Source organism: Cornus florida, unplaced genomic scaffold (assembly GCF_030987335.1).
Source record: "Cornus florida cultivar Cherokee Brave unplaced genomic scaffold, ASM3098733v1 CherokeeBrave_3.0.0_Hap2_Chr07, whole genome shotgun sequence".
Lineage (NCBI taxonomy): Eukaryota > Viridiplantae > Streptophyta > Magnoliopsida > Cornales > Cornaceae > Cornus > Cornus florida.
This window is the reverse complement of record NW_026775577.1, coordinates 31,791,665-31,817,865: the sequence shown is the minus strand read 5'-3', so window position 1 is coordinate 31,817,865 and position 26,201 is coordinate 31,791,665. Positions and strand designations below refer to the sequence as shown.

The 26,201-nt window shown below is 39.1% G+C and overlaps 1 protein-coding gene across 1 annotated transcript; it reads left to right on the top strand.

Annotated features, from left to right (window-relative positions):
* The first annotated feature begins 23,024 nt into the window (after positions 1 to 23,024).
* On the top strand, positions 23,025 to 25,251 carry LOC132316539 (uncharacterized). The gene is made up of 4 exons (XM_059815014.1): positions 23,025 to 23,076; positions 23,302 to 23,505; positions 23,708 to 23,874; positions 24,994 to 25,251. Exons 1-4 carry the CDS (start codon positions 23,025 to 23,027, stop codon positions 25,249 to 25,251), a joined length of 681 nt encoding a protein of 226 aa, XP_059670997.1.
* The last annotated feature ends 950 nt before the right edge of the window (positions 25,252 to 26,201 follow it).

The window sequence follows — 26,201 nt, the reverse complement described above, 5'->3', positions numbered from 1 at the left end:
CTGGATAAGCAGTGTTAACATATCCAACTTTTCATTTAAGGATACCATTCCTTGTTGTAAATCATCGATAAACGTCTCTAGTTGAGCGTTCGATGTTTCAAGACTAGTTTGGAATTTTTTATTCTAGTCATTAACCATATCAATTAAAAAGTTTACACTTACACCAATCTGGTTTAGATTTAGTAGATCTGAAGTTTCAAAGTGTGTAATATGAGTACATCTATTTGGGTCTTTTCCCACTATAGTACATATACAACTTACAGACTTTGTTGTGCCATGAGAAACAGTTAATGGTTCTTAAGACCTTTTGATACTATTTAGGTGCCTAAAACCAGGTTTCCTTTTCAAAGCCTAAATGTCACACAAAGACTATTAGCAAAATAAGGAAAATATGGGCTTAAAACAGTAATCAAACATATGAGATTTTTAACAGTAAACAAAGCACAATAAAAGATATTGTAATATAAAACTTACAATGATAATCCAAGCTCGTAGTTCAAGCTCTGATACCAGTTACAGAGAAGTGAAAATATAAAAGAAATATAAAAACAAAGAATGTTTACAAGAGTGAGAGGGAGAAACTTAAAACTTCAGATGCCGAATGCTCAACAAAGCTTCGGTTTAAATAAGAAAATAAAAAGTACTTTTTACTATTTGATTAATAGTAAAAGTACTGTTCATGAATAGTATCCAGATAAGATGGAATCTGCTTTTACTGTTCATGAAGAGTGGACGCTATTTTTCACTGTTGATGAATAGTAGTTTTGACATTTCTTTTTGTAGTGTGCTGGATTGTTGTGTAGTCGCTCAGGGAGAAAATAATGTCAGTCTTCTGTTACATTGATGAGATTATGGAGTTCATACTCATCTAAAGGAGGACTGCTGACTGGGCGTTGAGCATAATATTCATGCCAATTAACTTCGGACTGTTCGGCACCTATGAGGATGTCTAGGGGAGCATCGATTGTGAGATTCTTAATTTTTGTTATGAATTCAGTAGATTCAAGACGCCGTTCTTGCCAATATTCGGGATAGTCCATGGTATTGCCATCGCACCAACGCTTAAAACATGTTCAAAAGGTAATGAATGTGCAATGTGGCCAAGTTTTAAATTTAGAAGTGCCACTACTACCTCTAACTAAAAATATAGCTAGGGTGAGTAGGGATCGTCCCAAGGGATTAAGGGTGCACTAGTAGTGGAAAGAAGGCTTAAGGTTAGTAGGTCGAGTGATCAAAGGTAGGTTGTTTGGTTGATTAAACTACAATTAAAACTAAACAAGATCAATATCAAGCAAGTAATTAAAGGATAGAGAAAACAAGAGAGAGAGTTCTTAGAACTTCGAGATCACCACTAAGCATCACTTTTCTCTATACTCAATTCACAATTAATGAGGGGAAGGCATATGTTGCAACAATAGTGAGTGTAAGTGGTTGTTTTAACAAGCATGAATGACTAATTAAGTGTATATTAACTAGACAACACAATGAATAACACAATATATCAAAGTAAGCCATTAATCCTTCTTTAAGCTCACAATCCAAACACATCACAAAATTAGAGAAATATACTACCTGCATTCATAAGTATGGAACATCAAACAACAAGTATGGATTGTCCTCCAATTTAACAACTAAGGTAACTGCACTATATCTAGGCTAATAACATGAAATTTAAACTAATTAAACTAAGAGAAAGGCACAATCCATCAAGTAATGAGTATAAACCATCAAATAAAGCACAAGAGCATTTTATTAAGCATTATGTCTTGACAATCTCTAGATCTATGGCATTAATACATATAGACATGCATCAACAACACAAGAAATAGATATAAACATATGAACATCTATTCTACCATACATAAACATATGGATAGAGTGAAATGGCCACTTGGAAGAATTAAACCACACAAATCATTGAATAAACAAGATCTATGTATATAAAGATGTCAAAACATGTATTACAACACAAATCCCCTCAAAAATACATGAATCAAGATAAAGAAAGCATGCTTAGGATTAACTCTAGCCCCAAGAAGATGTCTAGCCATTCATGAATGGTGTCTTCCAACCTTTAAGGGCTATCTCCATAGTAGAAATGCTCTTCTTCTTGAAGTAGATGGAAAACCTCTCAAGAATGTCTCTAACCTCCTCTCCAAGAATATGTTATACAATATGTAAGTTATGTCAAGTATGCTCTTAAGAATGGCTCATATTCCTTATATAGGTAGGTTAAAATGTCACACCCAATAGTCTGGGCTCGCACATCAATATTCCTCCAATGATTGCACCATGAGTCAACCTTTAATGAGCTGGATTTTGTCCTTTTTCGGGCTTGAGGAAGTCCGATCGATCGAACTGGGGTGAGATTGATCGAACATGGCTGAGATCTATCAAACTTTGGCTAGATCGATCCTCCTATGGCGGCGCCTTTTTGGATAAGGATAAATCTGAGATATTTTGGGGAAAGAGACAAAAGTGGTAGGTGGGGTGGTAAAACAGGATAAGATGGAATCTTTTCGATCTATCTGAGAATTGTTGGATCGATCGAACTTTGTGGGATCCTTGGATAAGGACAAAAGAGCTTGGAACCATCTTGAAATGTCTAGATCGATGAACTTTCGATTGATCGAAATATACTTGTGATCGATCGAACCTGCTAAATTCCATACTTTTCTTCAATCTGCTTCCACTTTGCTCCTTTCTTCCATCCAGCTTGAGTTAGCTTCTTTTGAGCTTTTATTTGGCTGAATTAGCTTATTTTGGGGATAAACACCTAAAAAGAGTAATAACACGAAATTAGTCAAAAACGGGAAAGTAAGATAGATAAAGGTCCTAGAATACCTAAGCTTAAGGGGTTTAAATGCACACTTTTCAGCGCTCATCAGTCCTTAAACAGCTGGGTGACAAAAAGTCTCCTTCTGTCACAAATGGTGTAAAGATTCATATCTTCTGTTTAAGATATGCTAACTGCAACTGCTGTGGTCTTCAAGTGCAATAGACTTTTAATTGCAAGATCAAAGGGTTTAACTTTGTCTGCTATATGATATGAATTTAATACCGGATGATGATCGAATTCACTGTCTTCAGTGGTTTTGAAAAACCAGATCTGATAAGGCTAAAATTTTTTTGTTTTTTCTTGCCATCCAATAGAACTTGAAATCCAGAAAGTCATGTAACGATTGAATTTCCATGAGCTGTTGTTTCGTATATCATGGTTTTGATCATTGCTGGAAAAGCAGTTCATGAAGTACAATCATGAGAGGAGAAAGTAATTTTGTTAATTAATCCCCAATCGACAGGTTCCATTGACCATTCAAAACTAGGGACAATGAAAAGAGTCATTTTTGGAATTGTTTTTCTATTGTAGATTATGTCGAAATGGTTTATTTCTTCATGATTAGCAAGATATAAATATTTGATCGTTGTAAAATGATCTTCTGTTTTGCAGAGGATTATTTTAAACAATTCAAGAGGAAACATGTTTCTTGTTTTTTCAAGAAGACATATTCTATTGATTTTTGCAAATGTATTTTTTGGAAAATCATTTTCTCCAACTAACTGAGCAAGTTTTAAAAAATAATTAATATGAGTTAAAGAAAAATCTTTTTCCCAGTCAATTGTTAAACAGATTTGGACACAAAGCTTTTTAAGCTATTCAGTCATGGCTGTTTGTTCAGCAATGAGAGAAGTAAGAGCACTCAGGTGTTTCTTGAATTTTTTATTGCAGTCTAGTTGATGCATTTTTCATACACCATTAACTTCTTCATAAAAATTATTTGGAATTCCAGGATTGCAAAAGTTTTTTACTTCTACTGTTTCTTGTTGTTTTGCAAAGTATGCAAAAATATTTTGTGCAACTTGACCCACATTATAGAATACTTGTTGGGCTTCTATAAGAGTGTCATATGTTTTGAAACATGACCCATTATAATTTTTTAATTGGGCATGATAGTCACTCCAATTTGCATAGATTCCTGATTGAAATCCTGCAATGACTACAAACCATTTGTTTGGCTGAGTTGGTTGAACTAGTTGTTTACCCGCCTTTTTAGCGATTGTGATCCAACCATCTTTTTGAGGTTGTTTACCTCAATCGCACATCTGTAGATAGAGAAATATTGTTAGATATTTTTGTATAATTTATGCTTAAGAAATCTGCAAGAAAATTGTTAGTGTCTTTAATAAGTTCTATTGCAAAGGAATATTGGACAATAACATTAAACCATTTTAACCTTCTTCCTTCTAAACAATTCTTTTGATTTATGAAGAAGTCATTTACTGCTTGGTTATCAGTACGTCTAATAAAATCTTCTGGTGCAAGATAAATATGAAATCTTTTTATTGCTAATTTAATTGCTAGAAGTTCTTTTTCATAGATAATATAATTCTGTTCATTGGGTTTAAATTTACCAGAATTATATCCACAAATTAATTCTTCTTTTTGAAGCTTTTTTGCGATAGGAGTTTTTTGGGCTCTTATCTGGTGATTTGTGAAAACATGTTTAGTCCACTTGTCTTGTGGAATAGCTTTTAAAACACATTCCCAACATAAATCTGAGGCGTCAGTTTTGAGAATAAGTTTATCACCTGTTTGAGGAAAATAAACCTTAGGGATGTTCACAAGATCTTGTTTGATCTGTTGAACGATTCTCTTGTTGTCTTCTGAAGCGTTTCCATAATTTTAAAATATATATTTAAATTTTTAACACTTATCCAATACTTGTTTAGGTATTTGGACAACATATCCAATACTTCTCGAACACTTCATAACACATTTTGAAGAAGTTTGAATATTAAAATGTAACTTTTCCAACAATAAATACATAGTATAATTGTTAAGTAAAGTTCAAATTTTATTAAGTGAGGATTAGGGATGCTTGCTTTATGTGCGGTGAAACAAAATTCTATATTATATTAATGATTGCATTTAGATTCATAATATTTTAAAAAAATTGACCAAAAAATAATATTTTATATATATTTATATAATTTATTAATTTTTTATTACCGTATCATGTCGTACCGTACTCTTTTTTTCTTTTTTTTTCCAGATTTGCCGTATAGTTATTCCTGTATCGTGTCGTATTCGTGCTTCCTAAATTGTTATGTTAGATCATCTTGATTATTATATCAATTTTCGGCTATCAAGTTCATATTTCAAAACAAATTATTGTAATTGCAACAACTTGATTTAGACTTTATAAATTAACCATAAAACAAGACAATCAGCTCCTATTTGACACTCTTTAAAAATGCAAGTTTTCAATTTTATCTTTTTTCTTCCAAAGAAATAAAAGTCCAAAAAGGGCCATCTATATTCTCGAGGTATCTACACATCCATAAAATTGACTGATCGATTTAAAATTTTGCCAATTCAACCAAACGAATAAAGAACTCAAAATGATGTAATTGAGAGACCAAATAGGGGTTAATTTCCTCCCATCGAAGAACAACTTATTTCTCTCATACTACAAGCCCCACAATAAACAATTAAAGGGGAGCTTTCCAAGCATCACGAACTCAGATACTCACTATACACCCTCCAAACCTCGATTAAAGGGGTGATCACGGACTCAGCTACCCACTTTACATCCTCCAAACCTCGATCATGTCCCTTGTGGAACCAAATAACACTCAATGCACTTGCAAAAACTGGATGGTTCACTGACTCATCTTTTTTGCACGTGAAACACCAGCATAAAAGTTTTTAAATTTTACCTTAATTGACTATGTATCTAAATTCGGACTCAAGTGGCTAGAATACTTTTAAGTATGCTTGTCAAAATCATAATCTAGGTCATAGGATTGTACTACAATCTAGTAGCAATGAACCAATCCAGATTGCATACAAAATCAAAGTAATCATAGGATCGTGTAGTGAGGCTATAAGTTTATTTCCAAACACCCTTTCATGAACTCCAACTGATATATTCTATAGTGAGGCTATAAATAGAAAGTCCCTGCCTTTGAGAGACAAGAACTTAGATTGGTAATAAAATTCCAAAGCTTTTTTTTTTTTTTAAACACACTAAACTCTCTCAGTAAGGCTAAACCTTCATATACATAGATCTCTGCGTTGAATTCAACTCATACTTGGAGATCAGTGAAACTCTGAGCTCATATTTCCTATGCACTAATTTCTCATCTAAAATTGAGCTATGTTCAGACTGCTTCATCTAGCTCATGAGATTTGTGTCGTATTGTGTATCTCTTACATATCATTATAACTGAACTTTAACTCTTATCTGAGTCCACCAAGGGAACCTAGCAAGTAAGTGAATTTGGTAAGAAGTCTATGGAGTGAAGGTGGCAGATTGTGAGGATTTAGCTGATTCACCCCTAAAGAACCTTTAGGAAAAATCTCGAGAGGTCGCCAAACGACGCAAAAGCTTTGGTGTTCTTGAGGTTGCTTTTTTCTATCTTTATCTACTTATTATTTTACTGTTATACATTGCATCTTATATGATAGAAGATAAATCAAGTTGTCTGATTACTCAAGTGGAAAGTTTGGCCGATACAACAGTATCAAAAGGTAGCTAGAGTTTTATGCTCTGTTTGGTAGGAAGGAAAGAAGAGGGGTTGAGGGAAGACAGGAAGGAAGATACGAACTTCATTTGTTTGGCAGAGAGTAGTCAAGGAGAAAAGAGAAAAGATGATGGATGAGTAATCTTTTTTCCTTCACAAATTTTTATCCCTCCAAATGTGGAGGGAAGACGCGAAGAAAAAAAGGCAAGGCTATTATGAAAAATTTTAGATTACAAAACTTTTCTTATAGTTAACACTTTCTCACTCCTTTTCTCCTAACAAACAAAATACGATACTATCTCATTCTCTTCTCTTCCAAACAACCAAACAAAAAGAGAGAAATACACAATCTCTTCTTTTCCTTCTATCCAATTTTTTTCCTTCCGACCAAATAGAGCATTAGAGTCTAAAAACTAAGCCTTTTATTTTATTATTTTCCACGTGAAATTTTGGGTAATTTACATAAACCTCCCCTATAGTTTGCCATAATTACACGAACCTCCCCTCTGGTTTGGGAATTTACACGAACCTCCCCCTAAAAATGAAACTATCCTACACGGACCTTCCTTCCGTTACGGTCATCGATAGATTCTGCTGATGTCATCCACTTAATTAACATAATACCCATAATACCCTTATCTCTACCAATGAATGTTTCTCTCTCCTCTCTCTGCCTCCTACCAATTCAGGCCATGTCTTGGGTTAATGATGGGATTTGGATAACTCCTTGTCACATGGGAAATGATGTTTACATTCAATGCCTGATGATATGAAGGTGGAAGATTGGAATTGAGGTGACCATGGCTTGAATGGTTCATTGATTCTTCATTTCTCTTCGATTTTTATATATGTTTGTGGGTTCTGATTGAATTTTAATATGAGATCGGCTTCTAAATTCTAGCTTAGTTCTTTCTTCTATTTGTATTTAGATTTTTTCATATATGTAACCAAATTGGGTGTACATCAATTGATTACCTAAGAGCAGGGTTTTTAGTTTTATATATTTTATAATTTCAGAACCAGAATTAGGAAGAAAGGATGAAGTAGAACCAGAATTAGAGCTAGAGAGAAAAAGACCCATGAAGATAGAGGGAAAAAGAATCAGAAATGAAGAAAGAGAGTGCAAATTTGACCCAGATATAACCAAGATTGTGAGAAATGCAGAAAACACAAAGACGTGATGATGTGGCTATGCCACGTCAAAGTAGGACCAAAATTGGCTCTTAAAAATATCTATCATTATTATGTGTTGAATTGGTAGGGTTTGGATAAAGAGTAAGACAACTGGAATATTGGGGTTTGAGAGAGGAGAGAGAGTCACAGCCTCGCCGCCATTCTCCATGGTCATCGCCTGGTCTATTGCCGTCGCTAATGTCTCTGTTCATTGCTGTAGTACTAGTCACTACGGTAGCCGAACATTCTGCTCGCCGCCCTCTTCCTTTCTCTCTCTACCTCTCTTTCTGTTGTACTTTATACACACAGCGATGGTGGTGGTTTGCCGGTGGGTGGTGGTCGAGGTGTAGCGGTGGTGGTTTTGAAGATGGAGAATCTGAGAAGAGAGAGATTGAGCCCCCCCCCCCCCCCCCCCCCCCACACACACACACAAGAATATGGATAGTTCAGTCATTTACTATAATAATTTGAGGGCCTTTTAGTAAATTAAACAGTTCGTTAATCCATTTGATGGTCCATAACTATGAGGGGAGGTCCGTATGGGATAGTTTCATTTTTAGGGGAGGTCTGTATAAATTTCCAAACCAGAAGGGAGGTCCTTATAATTATGGCAAACCATAGGAGAAGTATACATAAATTACCCTGAAATTTTTGTATCCAATAAATTTCCTTTTACTAATTTATTTGATCATTCTAATGGACTAATTGAATTTAATATTTAGTTGTAATTTGAAATTTTGAATATAAACTTCTGCTATTATAGTTTAAATTCAAACGACAATTAAAAATAGTTAATATATATTTGCTATATCTAGGGTTGGTCCCCTACAATTATCAAACATAATAAAAGAAAACATTTACACCACACAAAAGGTGAAGCACTAACTACTAAATATATACCATCACCTAAAATAAATTATCAAAGAAAATAGCAGCATAAGCAGCTAGAAAGTTGAAAAGTAAAAAGTCCTTCAAAAATCACTTATAGCATCACAGCATCCATGAAGCCTACTTCTTCAAGAAGTAAATAAGTTTTGGTGGAGACACAAAAAGCCTTCAAGTGGATTCTCTTTGTTTTCTTGTCAACTCGTTTAGAAACTAGTATTCTCGAGCATCATATAAGAGAATGATAAAACCTTTGGTCAATTTCCATAGAATCTCTCCAAATCAAGTAGAACTCGTTATCACGAAAATGGAAAAAGGGCGGATGATAACCCATTGAGGCGTAAAAAGAATGAAGTCCCAAACCTAATATAGGCGTGTAGCCCCACTTTTTCAGATCCATATCATACAAATCCAATTTGACCTCTGCCCCGTCATCAACTCGATTATCAAACCAGATCCTGTACAAACAGTTGTCAAACAATGCAGGACATCCCATGGTTTTCCTCCAAAAATCAGTGTCCAGTACCCGCCATTGAGGATACCCAAAATAACTTGGGCCGGGGACGATCCAAGTGGTCACAAGTGGGATGGATAAGGACTACCATTCTGGGCTGAATCTTAATTAATCAAGCCCAGGATCATTTCAGTTGAGTGAGAAGCCCGGTTTCTTACAAGGAAGGAGCTAAGCACAAAGTAAAGAGAAGCCCAGAAGAACGGCCCAGCTCAGGAAGTTAGTTAGAAAATATCTAGAAAGTCTATAACAGTCTATAAATAGGTTGTCAGTAGAGGGAAAAAGGGTTGGAAAATTTTGAAGTGTAGAATTACTCTTTCTAATATGAAAGAGAAAATTTCATGCATCTTCAATGGCGCCGTCTGTGGGAATCGATGAAGATTGATCTGTGTTCGATAAAGGCAAATTTGATCAAGGAAAGTTCAGGGAGGAGCTGGAACTCTGAAAGCTGGATCCAAATCAGGGAGATTGTGATTCATCTTGCAGAGAATTGATTCCAATTGTTTCTGAGAGACTAACGTCTGATCTACGCAGTCTTGATCTGTGCTTGTTTAGTTGATTTATACGGTTGAGATTTGTTTAGACTGCTGAATTAGACAAACTCACTGTAAGAGCAGTTCAGATCCGGCCAATTGAGATCGGAATTCAGCTAATTCAAGTGTAAATCTAGTGCGTTTGCATCAGCGAAGCTCAGATTTGATCACAAATTACAGTAATGACTTTGCTCCGATTAGGAATGATGATCGGAGGAGAGAGCTCAAATCCACTGGAGAATGGCCAGCAGACAAAGCTAGATGAGTTGATGAACATGATCGAAGCTCTGAGAAGAGGGAATGCAGAGTTGCGAGCTGGAATGGAGCATCGGGAGGCTCTGGCGATTTCACGGCCACCTCCAACAGGGGAGCGCACTTTGCCACCTGATGTTGCTCACTAGGGCGAACAGGAATGGAACAATCACATGGATCATCACCGCGAGGAGATCGGACCAAATGATTTACTGGCTCATCGAGTGGAGGACTGAGAAGGATATGTTCATCATGATCCGCATCACGAGCGGATCAGGCGTGAAGAAGCCATGGAGTCTGGACATCACAAGGCTATGTCGCCATGGCAGAACGAGCTGACGGAGGAAAGGTCGTTCGATCCACCTTATCGGCATTCAATGATTATGTACGATTACAGAGTTTCCGACGGTAGATCTGCAGATCAGAGGATCTTTGCAAGGCTTCCAAGGGAGAACGAGGCCCTCTGTTCATCAGCACGAACAGTTGATTCACCGTTTACTTTTGAGATTCTGAATGCTCCGAATCCAAGGAAATTTTCTATGCCAGTTTTCATCCTGTTCGATAGAACGACCGATCCGATTGATCATGTTTACTATATCCAGCTGAAGATGGCTATAAACACGGAGAATGATCCTTTGATGTGTAAGTGCTTTCCTACAAGCCTAACCGGACCAGCGCTTAACTGGTTCAAGAATTTGGCCAAAAGCTTAATCGCAAGCTTCCAGGACTTGTGTGACAAGTTCATAAGCCAGTATTATGGGAACAAGCACCCAGCCAAAGACGTCTCAAGTCTGTTTACAATGAAGCAGCACGAAGATGAGCGACTGCAAGCTTTCCTCACCAGGTTCAACCTCATTAAGAGTATGGTAATAGAGTGTCATCCCTCCACAATGGTTCAAGCATTCAAGCTAGCAATGAACCGAGGGACACCATTCCATATGAGTTTGATGGTTAATACGCCGAAGACCATGGACGAGCTGAATGAGAGAGCTAACGGTTTTGTGCGGTTGGAAGAAGAAGAAGCAGCCAATGCAAAGAAAACGTCGATTATTTCAACAGAAGAAAAGTCCAAAACCAAGATCCGGCAAAAACAAGTTCCACCAAAGCGTCAAAACTCCTGGAAGGCAGAGAAGAGGCCCAGAGAGGAGGAGTTGGTTACTCCACTCAAAGTAACTTTGGCAAGGCTATATCAAGAGAACAAAGATAAGTTTCACCCTCCATTACCAATTAGGCAACCTCTCGAGTAGAGAGATCAATCTAAACATTGTGCTTTCCATTGTGACTTTGGTCATTAGACTAATGAATGCAGGAATTTAAGGAGGCAAGTGGAGATGCTGATCGCAAGGGGAAAGTTTGCAGGATATGTTCAGGGGCCAGCATATGAGCAGAGCCGATCGGCTGAGCAAGTCAAGAAAAATCAAAAGCTGAACTACCACAACGCTCAGCCCGTAAGGATTATTAATGTAATTCATGGCCGACCTGAACAAACAGCAGAGTCAGAAGAGCTGCTCAGAACACACCTCCGCTAAGTGCAAATAAAGATGAGGATAGGCAGTGTGCACGCTCTGCACCAGCAGAGTGCATCCGCACAAATAAAGTTTGACAGAACAGACCTGTTGTGCATTCAAACCCCTCATAAAGATCCACTGGTCGTCAGTTTAACGGTTGCAAAGTGCCTGGTATGACAAGTTCTGATTGACCCAGGGAGCAGTGTGAATGTCATGCCCAGGGTAACATTTGACCGACTCGAGATCAAGCCAGAAAGGCTCAAACCCATGGGAAATCCGTTGCTGGGGTTCAATGGGAAATGGGTTGAACCTATTGGTATAGTGGAATTGATAGTCCAGGCTGCTGAAAAAGTTCTGACAGAGAGCTTTGTGGTCTTTGAGATCCATCCATCTTATAACCTTTTTGATGGGAAGAGGGTGGATACATAGGGTCCAAAGGTGTTCCATTGACTCTTCATCAAGTGATGAAATGTTTGGGCCCCGATGGGAACAAAGTGATTGATATCCATGGAGACCAGGTCGCGGCCAATGAGTGCTATTTTGTAACCCTGAAATCTGCTGGAAAAGGAAAAGCACCCATCAGGTCTGCTAGCCCAAGATAGCAATTACAGGAACCTCCACCCAACCAGAATGGGGAGGAGGAGCTTTCGGTACAAACCGAAGAACCTCTCGTTGACGTACAGATCGATTATGAGAAGCCAGACCAAACTACATGAGTAGGCTCCACACTTGCAGAGGGGAAGAAACAAGGGTTAATTGGTTTCCTGACTCAGAATACAGATGTATTCACTTGGAGCCATTCAGACATGCCAGGAATTAGCCCATCCGTGTCCTGCCATTCCCTCAGTGTGGACCGGAGTGCAACCAAATCATAGCTGAAGAGATTGATCATCTGCTGGATGCAGGGTTCATTAAAGAAGTTCAATATCTGTCTTGGCTCTCTAATGTCGTTGTCGTGCAGAAGAAGAATGGGAAATGGAGAGTGTGTATTGACTTCACCAATCTGAACAAGGCCTGCCCAAAGGATAGCTTTCCGTTACCAAAGATTGATTAAATAATGGATGCCACCACTGGATACGAACGGTTAAACTTCCTAAATGCTTACTCAGGATACAATCAGATCCCTATGGACCCGATTGATGAAGAGAAAACCTCTTTTGTCATCGAGCGAGGAACCTATTGCTACAAGGTCATGCCGTTCAGGCTAAAGAATGCTGGAGCAACTTATCAGAGGCTGATCAGCAAGATTTTTAAAAATCAAATAGGGAAGACTGTAGAAGCTTACATTGATGACATAGTGGTAAAGAGTAAGAAGAAGGATGATCACCTTGAGCACTTGCAAGACGTATTCGGTGTGTTGAGGAAGTATGGAATAAGGTTTAATCCAACCAAATGCTCATTCGGCGTGAGCTCTGGTCAATTATTGGGGCACGTGGTCAATAACAGAGGAATAGAGGCTAGCCCAGCCCAAGCACAAGCTCTGATAAAAAATGCAGAACCAAAAACGGTTAAAGAGGTGTAAGCTCTCACAGGTCGAATAGTCGCACTAAGTCGGTTCATTTCTAAGCTGTCAGACCACTGTAAACCATTTTTTTGATACAATACGAGGTCATAAAAGGCAGGCCTGGGGGGATAAGCAACGACAGGCGCTGATCAGCCTGAAAAAATATATGCGGAACCCTTCAGTCTTATCTGTTCCTGAACCAAGTGTACCTTGGTATGTCCAGTATTGTAACAAGTGCCGTTCTGATCCGTTATAAAGAAGGAAAACAATTCCCAGTGTTCTATGTTAACAAAACTATGGTCGAGCTGGAAAGAAGGTATTCAAAGGCCGAACGAATGATCCTGTCATTGGTGAATGCAAAGAGGAAACTCAGGCATTATTTTGAATCCCATTCTATCGTTATTCTGACTACATTTCCTATAAGGATGATTCTGCATAAGCCAGATTTGTCAGGCAGAATGACAAAGTGGGCTATAGAGTTGAGCTCATTTGACATAGCATAGGAACCCAGAACGGCCGTTAAGGGTCAAGTAGTAGCTAATTTCCTGCTGGAATATGATCCAGAAGACTTGGAGGAAGATTGTGAAGACTTTTTGTGGAAGCTCTTTGTTGATGGCTCTTCAAATCAAATGGGAGCAGGGATTGGGATCAAGCTCCAAATGCCAGAGGGCACCACGCTAATCCAAACGATCAGACTGGAGTTCAACGCAACCAATAATGAGGCTGAGTACGAAGCGTTACTGGCTGGACTGAAGCTGGCCAAAGAGTTGCAGATCAAGAATTTGGTTGCTTTTAGTGATTCACAGCTAATTATTCGGCAGGTGAATGGGGAGTATGGAACCAAAGATGAGACAATGGAGGCATACCGATCTGACGTTCTGCGTGAGGCAAAATATTTCAACCAGATTAAATTCGTTCAGTTGCCGAAGGAATATAACGAAGATGCTGATCGATTGGCTTGTAGTGCATCAAGTTCTAGAAGGACATTGGTTAGGATAATACCGGTTGATGTGTTTTTTCAGCCATCCATTTTTGAGGAACCGTCTGGCTCAGACCCTCGGCAAGTCAATGTCATACCATATAAACTGAGCTGGATTGATCCAATTCTGATTTTTATAAGGGATGGTGTGCTGCCGGAATGACAAGATGAGGCGAGGAAGATCAGGATAAATGCTGCTAAATATGCTATTGTTCATAATCAGTTGTACAGACAGCCTTTCTCAGGTCCGTACTTGAAATGTGTTACCCCCTCAGAAGCTAGAGAGATCTTGAGCACCATCCATGAGGGTGTGTGTGGCAATCATTCAAGAAGAAGATCTTTGGCTCATAAAGCGATGACATAAGTTTATTTCTGGCCGAACATGTCACAAGATGCAGAAGAATTTTCCAGAAAATGCAATAAGTGTCAGAGGTTGGGACCATTGATCCACCAACCACCTGAAAATCTGCACGTAATTGCCAAACCATGGCCTTTTGCGCAGTGGGGGATGGATGTGGTTGGCCTTCTGCCGACAGCCAGGTCACAGAATAAGTACGTTCTGCTAGCAACAGACTACTTTACCAAGTGGGTGGAGGTAGAGCCGTATCCTAGCGTAACTTAAACTCATGTAAGACGCTTCATTTGGAGTAATATTATTTGTCGCTTTGGCGTGCCAAGGTTGATCGTCATAGACAACGGGACTAATCTCGATAGCAAGCAAGTGAAAGAGTTGCTTGAGGAGTATGGAATTAATCAAAAGTTGGCAGCCGTCAACTATCTGCAGGCAAATGGCCAAGCTGAAATCACAAATAGAACAATCTTTGCTTGTATTAAGAAGAAGCTTGAAGATGAGAAAGGTAAGTGGTTAGATGAGCTCCCAACGTTCTGTGGGCCTACAGAATAACCCCAAAGCGATGGCATATGGTACTGAAGCAGTAATACCGGTTGAGCACTTGGTTCTAATTGTTCGGAGCCTGGCGTGGAATCAGGAGCAGAACGACAATATGCTGAGATTTAATCTCGATTTGTGGAGGAAAAAAGAGATGCAGCAGTGATAAGGCTTACATCTTATCAGCAGACACTAGTGAATAGTCACAACAAAAGGGTAAAGCACAGACACTTTGCATGGTTTTGAAAAAAAAGGTAGGGATTGTCAAAAAGATGATATCACCATGGGAAGGTCCATACAGAGTGGCAGAAGTCATAGGAAAGGGGGCATACGTTTTAGAGACTATAGCTGGAAGGTTGTTCAGTAAACTGTGAAACGCCACATCTCTAAAAAGGTACTACCAGTAAAAATTGAATTAAGTTTTGAATAATACTCATTTGAGGATTATATTCATACAAGTGTACAAACTTTTCAAAGATTTATAAAAAGAGTTCATTCAATTTCAAAATTGGGTTTAACTAAACACTTACCGAAAAAGTGTGCCAAGTGGCAAGTGACATTCTAGCCGAACACCAAGCACTCAGCAAGATAAGTGGTAAGTGGTACTATTAACAAAACGCCAAACACTTGCCTAAAAAGTGTGCCAAGTGGCAAGTGGCATTCTAGCCGAACGCCGAGCACTCAGCAAGATAAGTGACAAGTGGTACTATTAGCCGAACGCCAAACACTTGCCTAAAAAGTGTGCCAAGTGGCAAGTGGCATTCTAGCCGAATGCCAAGCACTCAGCAAGATAAGTAGCAAGTAGCACTATTAGCCGAATGCCAAACACTTGCCTAAAAAGTGTGCCAAGTGGCAAGTGGCATTCTAGCCGAACACCAAGCATTCAGCAAGATAAGTGGCAAGTGGCACTATTAGCCGAACGCCAAACACTTGCCTAAAAATGACATGTGGCACTTTGAGCTGAATGACAAACACTTGTAAGAATCATATAGAAGAATCAAACCATTTACTTATTCAAGGATAAATTAAAGAATATAATCTTTGCAAAACAAAAACACCATTCCATTCATCATAAGATAAATTCTTGAAGTACAAAGGTTAATTTTTTTTAAAAAAATTACAAAGATTAGCATAAAACTAGTCTGTAGTTTCTTCTTATAGCCCGGGTACGTTGCTTACCCCATCATTATCAATTTGAAGGTTGATGTTCTCTTTACTATTGACTACACCACTATCTCTGGATGGAGAGTCAAGATGAATGACCTCCTCAGGCAATGAAGTTCTGTCAGAAGCGACTAATGTGGAAGGTACAATGGTGGTGATGGGAGGAACATTCAGAGGGTGAAAGGGTGGAGCAGTCCCTGAAGCTGTAATCTCTTTACATTCAATGAATATGTTTTCAGCAGGATCAGAGGGTGGATCTTAGTAGTTGCTTGGTGGATTGATGTCCAGAGAAGCGTCTAGCTCATCAGGACCAGCACAAGTGCTGGATTCTCCCTCAGGGGGAGAACGGTCAATGAAGCCGTCTCTGTACCCTTCAGCATACTTGAGAGCATTTATTCTGGAAAAACAGGCATGGAGAGCCCTTATGCCACCGTCCATTTTGCCAATAAAGTTCAGCAAAGAAGAGCGTTCATTCGAGAACTTCTCTTTTAAATTTGCATGGGTCAACAGCTTAGCAATCAAAGTACGCTGAAGGTCACCCTTCGCAGCCCTCAGTGCATTTCTTTTAGTCAGGGCAACATTTTTCTCAATCTTCAGAACATCAGCTTCATCCTAAAGAGAATCCCGTTCAGCTTTAAGGGTGTCTCTTTCGGTCCTCAGAGCGTCCCTCTCAGCCTTCAAATTAGTCGTTTCCTTCTCCGACTCGTTCAGCTTAGCCAGGAGCTCAGCGTTCTTGACTTTGAGCAAATTCTCTGATTTAACAGATCTCTTAAGGCCAACAGAAAGGGACTTAAGCTTTTTGTTCAGAACCTTAATGGTCTTCTGAAAGGTAAACATCCCAAATAGAGTCTGCACAAGGGAAAGGATGTTCTGGTCAGTTTAGCCATCAAATGAATAAAATAAAAAATAAATAAATAAGAAGAAATATATTACAAGGGGAGGAAGAGCTACCTCGACAGCAGTTGCTGGGAACTGCTGATACATCTCACCGAAGGTCATTTTGTTTTGAATTTCAAGGTCTTTGGGAGTCCAGAAACCCTTATAAAAAGCAAATGAGGTAAGGGGGTCCTTGAATAAAGAATCTTTGGGGTAATGGTTGAGCTATCCTCACGGCTGAGCAAGGGACACCATGGAAGAACAGATGGTGTAGAACCAGAGGTTCTGGCAGATTCACCCTCTGGAATGAATAGCTGAGGAGGGGGCATAGGATCAATGATCCTGAAAGAAGTCTTTCTGGCCTCTGTGCCAGGAGAACATCACTCTAATCAAGACCACCTTCAGGCATTGGTCTTTTTCCCAAGCTCTTTTCTGAAACGCCAGCCTGGGCAGGAGGAGATCCACTACTGCTCTGAGAGGAATCCTCAACATCCCGAGCACCATTTGGGGAGCCTTAGTCAGAATGTCAAAGGGTTCATTGTTTGGCACAGCAGTCTAAACTTCAGCAGAGGTAGATGTATCGAGCTCAGCAGTTGGATGCTCGGTGGCTGGAGCCAAAATAGGAGTAACTATGGTGGTCGTTGTAGGGGCTGGTGCAGTTGAAGGAGTAGGAGCAAAACGTCTTCTCCTGCTGAAGGAAGGAAGTTGAATGCTATCCATTGTGGACCCCAAAGTTGATATGTCAGAAAGGTTTTCAGGGGTGAGCAAGTCAGTAATTAAGGGAAGGTTGCTCTGGACTTTTTCCTTCAGAATGTCAAGTCCGGCCCTGCAAACGCTATAAACTAACTCGTCATGATTTATTCGAAGGCACTTATAAAGAAAAGTACAGAAATGAGGAAGACAGGATTCACAGTGGCAATCAGAAGGATGATTCTTAAACTTCTTAAATTGAAGGACAGAGCACTCTCCGAAAGTGGTTGGGATTGGGAAAGTCTGAGCGAAAGAAGTTCGCCAATTTTCACTAACCACAATTAAGTTGCTCTTCTAGCCCTTTTCGAATGAGAGCTTGTCAGTATAGATGGAATGTTTCTCGATAGGATGTAAGTGGAAATATGGTTCATCGTTTCTGGTTTTAACGATTCGGTAGCAAAGGAGAAGGTCTATGATATCTAAATCAAGACCTCTATCATGATTCAAAATTAGAAGGACTGAAATCATCCTAAGGAAATTAGGGTTAACCTGAAGAGAGGAAAACCCCAATTTGTTGAAGACATAACAGAAGAACGGGGTGTAGAGGGAATCTGATTACGTTCAGATGAAGAGCTGAGAAGAGAATCTCCCCGGGAAGGAGACCCTCACCGGTGCTCTCATATAGATCCGCGGGATAAACCCTGAGAGAGACATCATTTGGGATATTATTTTTCGAACGAATAACATTCAAGTTAAGGGGGGCCATTCTAAAAGAAAAAAGGAAAATTTTAAAGCGTAAAAACCTTTTCCTCTAAAAATAGAGCAACAAAAGTAAGGAACTGACCTTGAGAAGGGAGTTTTGCAGAGTGTCCAATCATAAAGCAAAAGTCGAATTGCAACAGGAAAAATTCGCCAGTGAAAACAAGGGAAGTTCGCTGGAAAATACAGATAGATGACAGAAGTGATCGAAGGTAATGATACCAGAGGAAAAAGAAGAGAAAGGTTGAAGAAGGGCAAAAGAAAAGAAGTCAGGTTTTTAAAGTAAAATTGGCTCGACCTATAAGGGGCTATGTTGAAGATGGTGCAGCAGATCTCGAAGCATTAATCTCTGAGCCAACCGTTCATTTCCCCACGTCATCACTTCGAGCCGTCGTATCATGATTAGGCCCTTTCGATAATCCCACCCTAATTAATTAGGGAAAGATTATGGGGAAAGATGAGGATACCCAAAATAACATGGGCCGGGTACGATCCGGGTGATCACAAGTGGGATGGATAAGGACTACCATTCTGGGCTGAATCTTAATTAATCAAGCCCAGGATCATTTCAATTGAGTGGGAAGCCCGGTTTCTTACAAGGAAGGAGCTAAGCATAAAGTAAAGAGAAGCCCAGAAGAACGGCCTAGCTCAGGAAGTTAGTTAGAAAATATCTAGAAAGTCTGTAACAGTCTATAAATAGGTTGTAAGTAGAAGGAAAAAGGGTTGGAAAATTTTGAAGTATAGAATTACTCTTTCTAATATGAGAGGGAAAATTTCATGCATCTTCAGCCATGAACCTCCTCCTCCGGTCACGTCATAGGCAAGGAGGACGACGAGCAAATAATCTTTTTTGATGTGTTATCGGAAGTCACAAAAGAATTCATCCACGTATAACCACGGCCATAAGTAACGGGTACTAGAGGTTGTTGAACAGTTTCCCATATTTTCTTAATCAGGTCGAAAACCTCATTTTTTAATCTTCATAATTACCTTCGTTACCGTGGTCGTCATAAACACCGCCAAAGACATAGATCTTGCCATCAGCAGTCACTGCATGAGCTTCCCGCCTTTTAGCTTTCATCTGAGTAACTTGCCTCCACCGCCCACCACCGACAGTGTCTGCAGCCATGGTAATCACCTCTCGCGATTTATCTCTATAGCTTTCACCACCACGGCCAATACAGTAAATAGTGGAGCCTAGAGCGACACGGCAGCTCGACCATGGAGTCTCCGCCCCCGAGATCGGCTTGATTTCTGCCGTGATCTTTCCTATTCCTCTTCTCTTCCTTTTCCGACAATAGGAGGATGAGGAGTGGTAGTTGTTTGATAATTTCAGTTCATAACAATTCATCTTTCCTGAAGAAGGATGCCCTCGTTCACCCACGCAAATATAGACGGTTTTCTCAACCACCAGCAGAGGAGAGACCCTTTTTGCGAATTCAAGCAAAGATGGAGAGACATTCTATAGTTTTAAACTTCTTACAAATTTTTTTCTTAATTTCTTCTCCGTTTGATCGATTTGCAAAAGTTTGCCGAATGTTGCCATCACCCCACCTGAGAATGAGATCGATTTTTCTTCTTCTTCTGAAATCTTTTCTTTTCTTATTAACCCTAGCAAACTGTTTTGCTTATAGCTGTGTACTACCCTAATTAGGTTTTCCGATGTGAAGTAAGATCGAGACCCTGCCCTCAAAATCCTAATTAGTTTTGGTTAGATGAAAAATTTTATGGAAAGTGAAGGTTTTCTTTCTAAGTTGGGATTTTTACACATAAGTGAAAATGTAGTCAAAGTCTTAAGTTTCTTAAAAATGAAGTTGACTGATTTGGACATGAACCTTCACTGTTCACTATATTTTGTTGACTAAAATACCCCTTGCACTATTTAAATCAAATTACTTTACTACCCCCATTTCATTTATCCAATAAAAACACAACCTAGCTTGAGACCATGAAGACAAAACTCAAACCCAACAAAGCTCATTTGGGTCTTCATGAATGGAGGATTTCTTGAAAGCCATCGAAGACGTCACATTGCTGTGTAAAGCTAATTTTCTTGCATTTGACACCAGAATCAAGAAATAGAGACACCCAATAATCTGGTTGAAGATAATCGAATAATAGCAAATCTAATGAGTAAAGAGATTTAAACCGTTCATTGTATCTTCATCTTCCAATTGTAATATAAACACATCCCACTATATCAAAATATATATATCCAAACTTTTTTGCAGAATCTTTCACTACTCACTCTCTCTATATATATTATAGATAAACATTAATGGAAAGTATTAAAAACCAATCACTTAAAAATTAAGTAAAATCAAAGATAGAGATCGTAATTGAATAAAAATTCAAACTTTTTAAAGAGTAATTAGAATTAGAATAGGAGGAAATGATAAAGAGAAGAACAAAGTACCAGGTGTTTTGTTTGAATATAAGTGGGCAATCAATCAAAGAAAAAGCAAGAATCATAGTCTTCAAACACTGAAAGCAGAATTTTAGAGAGAGAAACCTAGCAATCACAGATGTAGTACAATAGCGTTGCTCAAAACCATATTGATTGAAACACCTGATGATTGTGTTTCATGGCCGTCGCCGCTGTAGCTGTGGAACTAGGTTTGAGTAGCGTCGTTCATGACCAGAATCATCAGCAACACAGTAGCCGGGTTCCTAAGAGACTGAACTTGTAGAATCGGATCGGCACCCCTTTTGGTCAAGAACACTCTTGGTTGAGCTTTCTCATACTCTTTGTCTCTGTGATCCCATTTTTCATCCCTCTCTCTCTAGAATTCTCTCTCTATATGTATATCTTCAGCTTGCCTTCTCTCCCAAGAGTGGACTGAAGTTCAGAAGGGCAAGAACCATCAATCGCAAGCTCAAACCGTGGTGCCCACCAAGACTGACAATATGACTACCACCACCACCACCATTACTGATGACAGCAATAACAAGATTAGGGTGGATCAACTACAACAACATGATGATGATGTTCCTGCTATAGACAATTACATCAGCACTACAGAGGCAGTTCACATTACTAATAATAGTACCAGGAACAAGATTACCAATGGAAAGGATGATACTCACAAGAGACCCAGGGATGCTACTGTTAGTACGGATGTTCCCACCACATCTCTTGAACAAAGTAGCTCAACATGTTCCTCTAGTGCATCTCCAGTTGACGAGGGAGGAGAACCTGTTAATGGGGAGGACAAAGATGATACCAAAGACAAGAAGAAGAAGAAGAAAAAGAAGAAGAAAGGGGATGACTGCCATAACTTTCCTGTTGTGGGGGCTCCAGGTTTAGTCCTCAAAACCCTCTTTTGATGTTTTTTGCTGCTTGGAATATCAGGGGTCTTAATTCCCCTGAAAAACAAAAGGAAATAAAGCAGATTATCAGTGATCATAATCTACATATGATTGGCATTATTGAAACCAAGGTTCAAGAGGCTAACATTGATGGTGTTCATAGAGCCATTGCCCCATCATGGCTTATTCATCACAACTATGAGTTCTCTGGGTTGGGTAGAATCTGTATTTTGTTCAATCCTGCTATCTTGAAGGTTCACAAGCTTTCATTTAATGCACAAGCTATTCATTGTAGTGTCACTACCATCCATGATCAATCTCATTTTTTTTGTCATATATGTTTATGTTTTTAACATTGTTTGTATGAGGCAAAGCCTATGGAATAATATTAGAGCCCAATCTTCATCTTTTTCTCCATCTCCTTGGGCTTTGTTGGGTGATTTCAATATCATAAGACACCCCAATGAGAATTTTGGGGGTTCCCAAAGGTGGAATGCAGGTATGGATGACATCAACAGTTGTATTTTGGACTGTGAATTGACTGAATTAAGGTATACAAGGGTCTTTTACTCATGGTCCAATATGAGCCATGGAGCAGCCAACATTTCTAGAAAGTTGGATAGGGTTTTGGTCAGTGATAAGTGGCTTTCTGGTCTTCCTACTTCCAACTGTGAATTTCTTCCTTTTGGGGTTTCAAACCACTCCCCAATGATAGTCAGTAGTGGAAACCCCATTCTAAAGAAGAATATTCCATTTAAATTCTTCAACTTCATTGGCAATCACAAAGATTTTCTAACCACTGTGGCTTCTGTGTGGCAAACTCAGATTCCTGGCACTCTTATGCATCAGGTGAAGAAAAAGCTTAAGTTACTCAAACATAAACTGAAGTTGCTGAACAAGAAGGATTTTAGCGATGTGCCTCAGAGAGTGGTTAAGGCTAGAGATGCTCTTAGTGCTTGCCAAAGGGCTCTTGATAATGACCCTGGTAATGAGCACCTCAGGAGAAAGGAAAAAGGAGTTGTTGCAGGGGTTTCATAACATATCCATTGCTGAGGAGTAGTTTTATCTCCAGAAGTCTAGAGTCAAATGGTTTAAAGAGGGAGATCAAAACTCAAATTTCTTCATGAAGACATTCAACACTAGATGCAATAGGAAGAAAATTGTTAAACTCAACCTTGCTGATGGTGGATCAACAGAATCTCCAAGTGCCATCAAAGATGAAGCTGTCCATTACTTTCAAAACGTTTTGGGAAGTGAACCATTCTCATATCCTGGTATTGATGCCTTGAATGGAGTCTTCAACAAAAGGGTGCCAAGCCAGTTCATTGATTCTTTAGCTGTTATTTCCTCTTTAGAAGAAATTAGGGACTGTTTCTTTGCTCTAAATAGCACAAAGTCCCCTGGACCTGATGGGTATAATGCTTTCTTTTTCAAGAAAGCATGGCCTATTAATTGTTGGCAATGATGGCTCGTGGCTGTGAAGGAGTTCTTTCTCAATGGCTAACTTCTCAAAGAGGTAAACTCTAATTATCTTGCTCTTGTTCCTAAAGTTGTTAATCCTTCTTCCATGAATGATTACAGGCCTATAGCTTGTTGTAACACCATCTATAAAGTTATTTCCAAACTCATTGCTAAAAAGATCCAACTTGTGTTACCTTTCATTGTGGGTAAGTACCAAATTGCTTTCATAAAGCAAAGAAGAATTGGTGATGGGATTTTTATTGTCCAAGAACTACTGAAGGATATCATCCTAGTGCTGGCTCCTCTAAGTGTTCTCTAAAGATTAACCTCCACAAGGCTTATGACTCTGTTAACTGGAACTTCATTATTGATTGTCTCACAATCCTGCAATTCCCCATAGTTTTTGTTCAGTGGGTTTTAGCATGCATCTCATCTCCATCTTTCTCTATCTCTGTCAATGGAGAGTTAGCTGGGTACTTCAAAGGTACTAAAAGATTAAGACAAGGTGATCACATCTCACCTTTTCTCTTTGTGATTGTGATGGATGTGTTGGACTCCATCATCAATAAGCTTGTTGCTGAGTATAGCCACTTCTCATTGGAGATGTAAGGCAAATAAGATCACTCATCTCTGTTTTGCTGATGATCTCCTTCCATTCTGTCATAGTGACCCTTAGTCTCTGTCAGTTCTTATTAAGGGTCTTCATGAGTTCTCATCCTTGTCTGGTTTGAAGCCTAACCTCACCAAGAGCCAAATCTTTACTGCTAATATTCCTGATGACATCCAAGACGGCATGGTTGCTTCCACTGGGTTTGAGGTTGGCCACCTGCCTCTCAAGTACTTGGGTCTATCTGTGAGTAATACTAGGTTACAAGGTAATGAATACGGAGTTCTTGTTGAGAGAATCATCTCTCGGATCACCAACTGGACCTCAAAGTTTCTTTCTTATGCCGGGAGACTACAACTTGTCAAATCCATCCTCATTAACATACATTCGTATTGGAGCAGACATTTTATCCCTCCTCTCCAAGTGCTGAGCCAAATTAATTGTGTCCTAAGGAAATTTCTGTGGACAGGGAAAGAGTTGAAAGCCATTGGTGCCAAAGTTAATTGGTTGGCTATCTGTAAGCCTAAAGAATATGGAGGGATTGGGCTCCCAAAATTAACTGCTCTTAATAGGATATCCATCCTAAGACACATTTGTAACCTTTTCAGTGACAGTGGGTAATCCTTTTGGTATGTTGGGCACACTCAGTTTTGATCAAGCAGAAAAGCTTCTGGACTCTTAAGCCAAATTAGCTTAGCTCGTGGAACTGGAGGATGCTTCTCAAGTTGAGAGGCCTTGCTAGACCTTTCCTCAAACACCAAGTAGGCAATGGGAAGGATATTTCACTTTAGTATGATTACTGGTTACCCTCTGGCCCCTTGCATGAGAGAATCGACCCCATTCTCATACAAAATTCCCCATGGAACACTCATGCAAAGCTTGAATGCCTTTTAAGGTATGGTCAGTGGAGGTTCCCTCCCCAATTTAAGAGCCTGTTTCCCTCTATTAGTGTTACTGAACAGCCTCCTACTATTACTAACAACAATGATACTCCACTATGGACTCTGTCTATTATAGGGAAATTCAACTTGAAGCACACATATGATGCTCTTCTTCCACCTGCTCCTCTCTGTAGATGGAAACGCATTATCTGGTACCCAAATCAGATTCTTAGTCATGCCTTTGTTACATGGCTTGCAATACAAAATAGACTTCGAACTAAGTATAGGCTCTTCAATTTACAGCCAGCTGATTCACGGAGATGCAACCTATACTCCATTGAGAACGAGACCCACGAGCATATCTTCTTCACATGTATATACTCTACACAGATTTGGGAGCATATTCAACATAGATTTGGATTTTATTATGGGGATTCAAGCTATCTTGTGATAACTAATCAAATTTTGACTCTATGGAACGCAGAGAAGCAATCTATTTCTGCTCTACAGATCAAACTGTGTTTTTCTGCTTGTATCTACTATATCTGGAGAGAAATTAAGGAACAATCGCATCTACTCCTCCAATAGGGTCTCTGCAGAGGCGACGTGGAAGCTTGTGGAAGACAATGTTCGGCAGCGAATGTTGTCGTGCAAGTTTGATAACTCCAGAACCTCAAGATCTATAGCTGTTGATTGGAAATTGCCAAGCTCTGTGATGGCGTCCTCGTCTCAAACGAATTAGTTTTTTCTGTCCTCCGCTCCTTGTTTGAATCTACAATTGTTGGTTGGGCTTGTGTTTTGGTTTCCAGGCTTGGGTTTGAGGGTGGGCTAGCCCACCTTTTGTTTTTCTTTCTTGATTCTGTATATGTTCCTTTTTGTTATAAAATTGGTTGATTTATCGGGAAAAATAAAAATAACAAAAAAATAAAAATAAAAACTCTATGAACTTCTATTTTTACAATAAACTCCCTAAATTATTTCCTTTTCTACAAAAAAAAAAAAAAATTAAAAAAAAAATAAAAAATAAAAAAAAACAAGGTGACATTATTCCGGTGCCTAATCTTCACCTGACTTAAGATATAATTTCAAAATAACTTGAGTTACCCTTATTACTATTAAGAAAATAAAATAAAATAAATTCCAAATTAAAACGTTGTTTTTTAACCCTAATCACAAGTCGCCATTGCCATCAGCAACAACCAGTCAAGTGTGTGCTTAAGCTCGTTGGCGTTGGTGTCGTCTTCCTCACCATCAACAAAGTTCCCTGCTATCTCCTTCGCCACACCCACGTTCACACCCATTTGACTTGTTTCCCAATTTGCTGATTCTAAACTGTTTCTGATGGATTCTCGAAAGACCACTCACGCTACAACGATCTATTCATACTTTGATGCTTTGGAAGCCGTGTCTCCGAGAGATGCTAACCTCCGATCATTTCAATTCTTGACGCCGGAGGTCTGATCATGTGCATCATAGAGGATGGGATCTTTGATTTATCTCTTAGACTTGCCAAAAAAAAAAAAAAAAAAAAAAAATGGTTCCCTTGATTTATTTTGATATGATCAGCCTTTGCTGTGTCAAATTCATTTTGTAGGTCAAATCATTTAACTTAAAGGTGAAGTTGAAGCACTGTTGTCAAAGTCTCAATTTTACCAAAATGATTCTATAGGTTATATATGTGTGAAGACCATT

Bases quoted from the DNA above. Each gene is read 5' to 3' on its own strand.
- LOC132316539 (XM_059815014.1), top strand. From the start codon at position 23,025: ATGGCTCGTGGCTGTGAAGGAGTTCTTTCTCAATGGCTAACTTCTCAA. The intron at 23,077-23,301 runs GTAAACTCTAAT...GAACTACTGAAG, and splicing joins ATGGCTAACTTCTCAAAGAG to GATATCATCCTAGTGCTGGC. The intron at 23,875-24,993 runs GTGAGTAATACT...TATGGAACGCAG, and splicing joins TCAAGTACTTGGGTCTATCT to AGAAGCAATCTATTTCTGCT.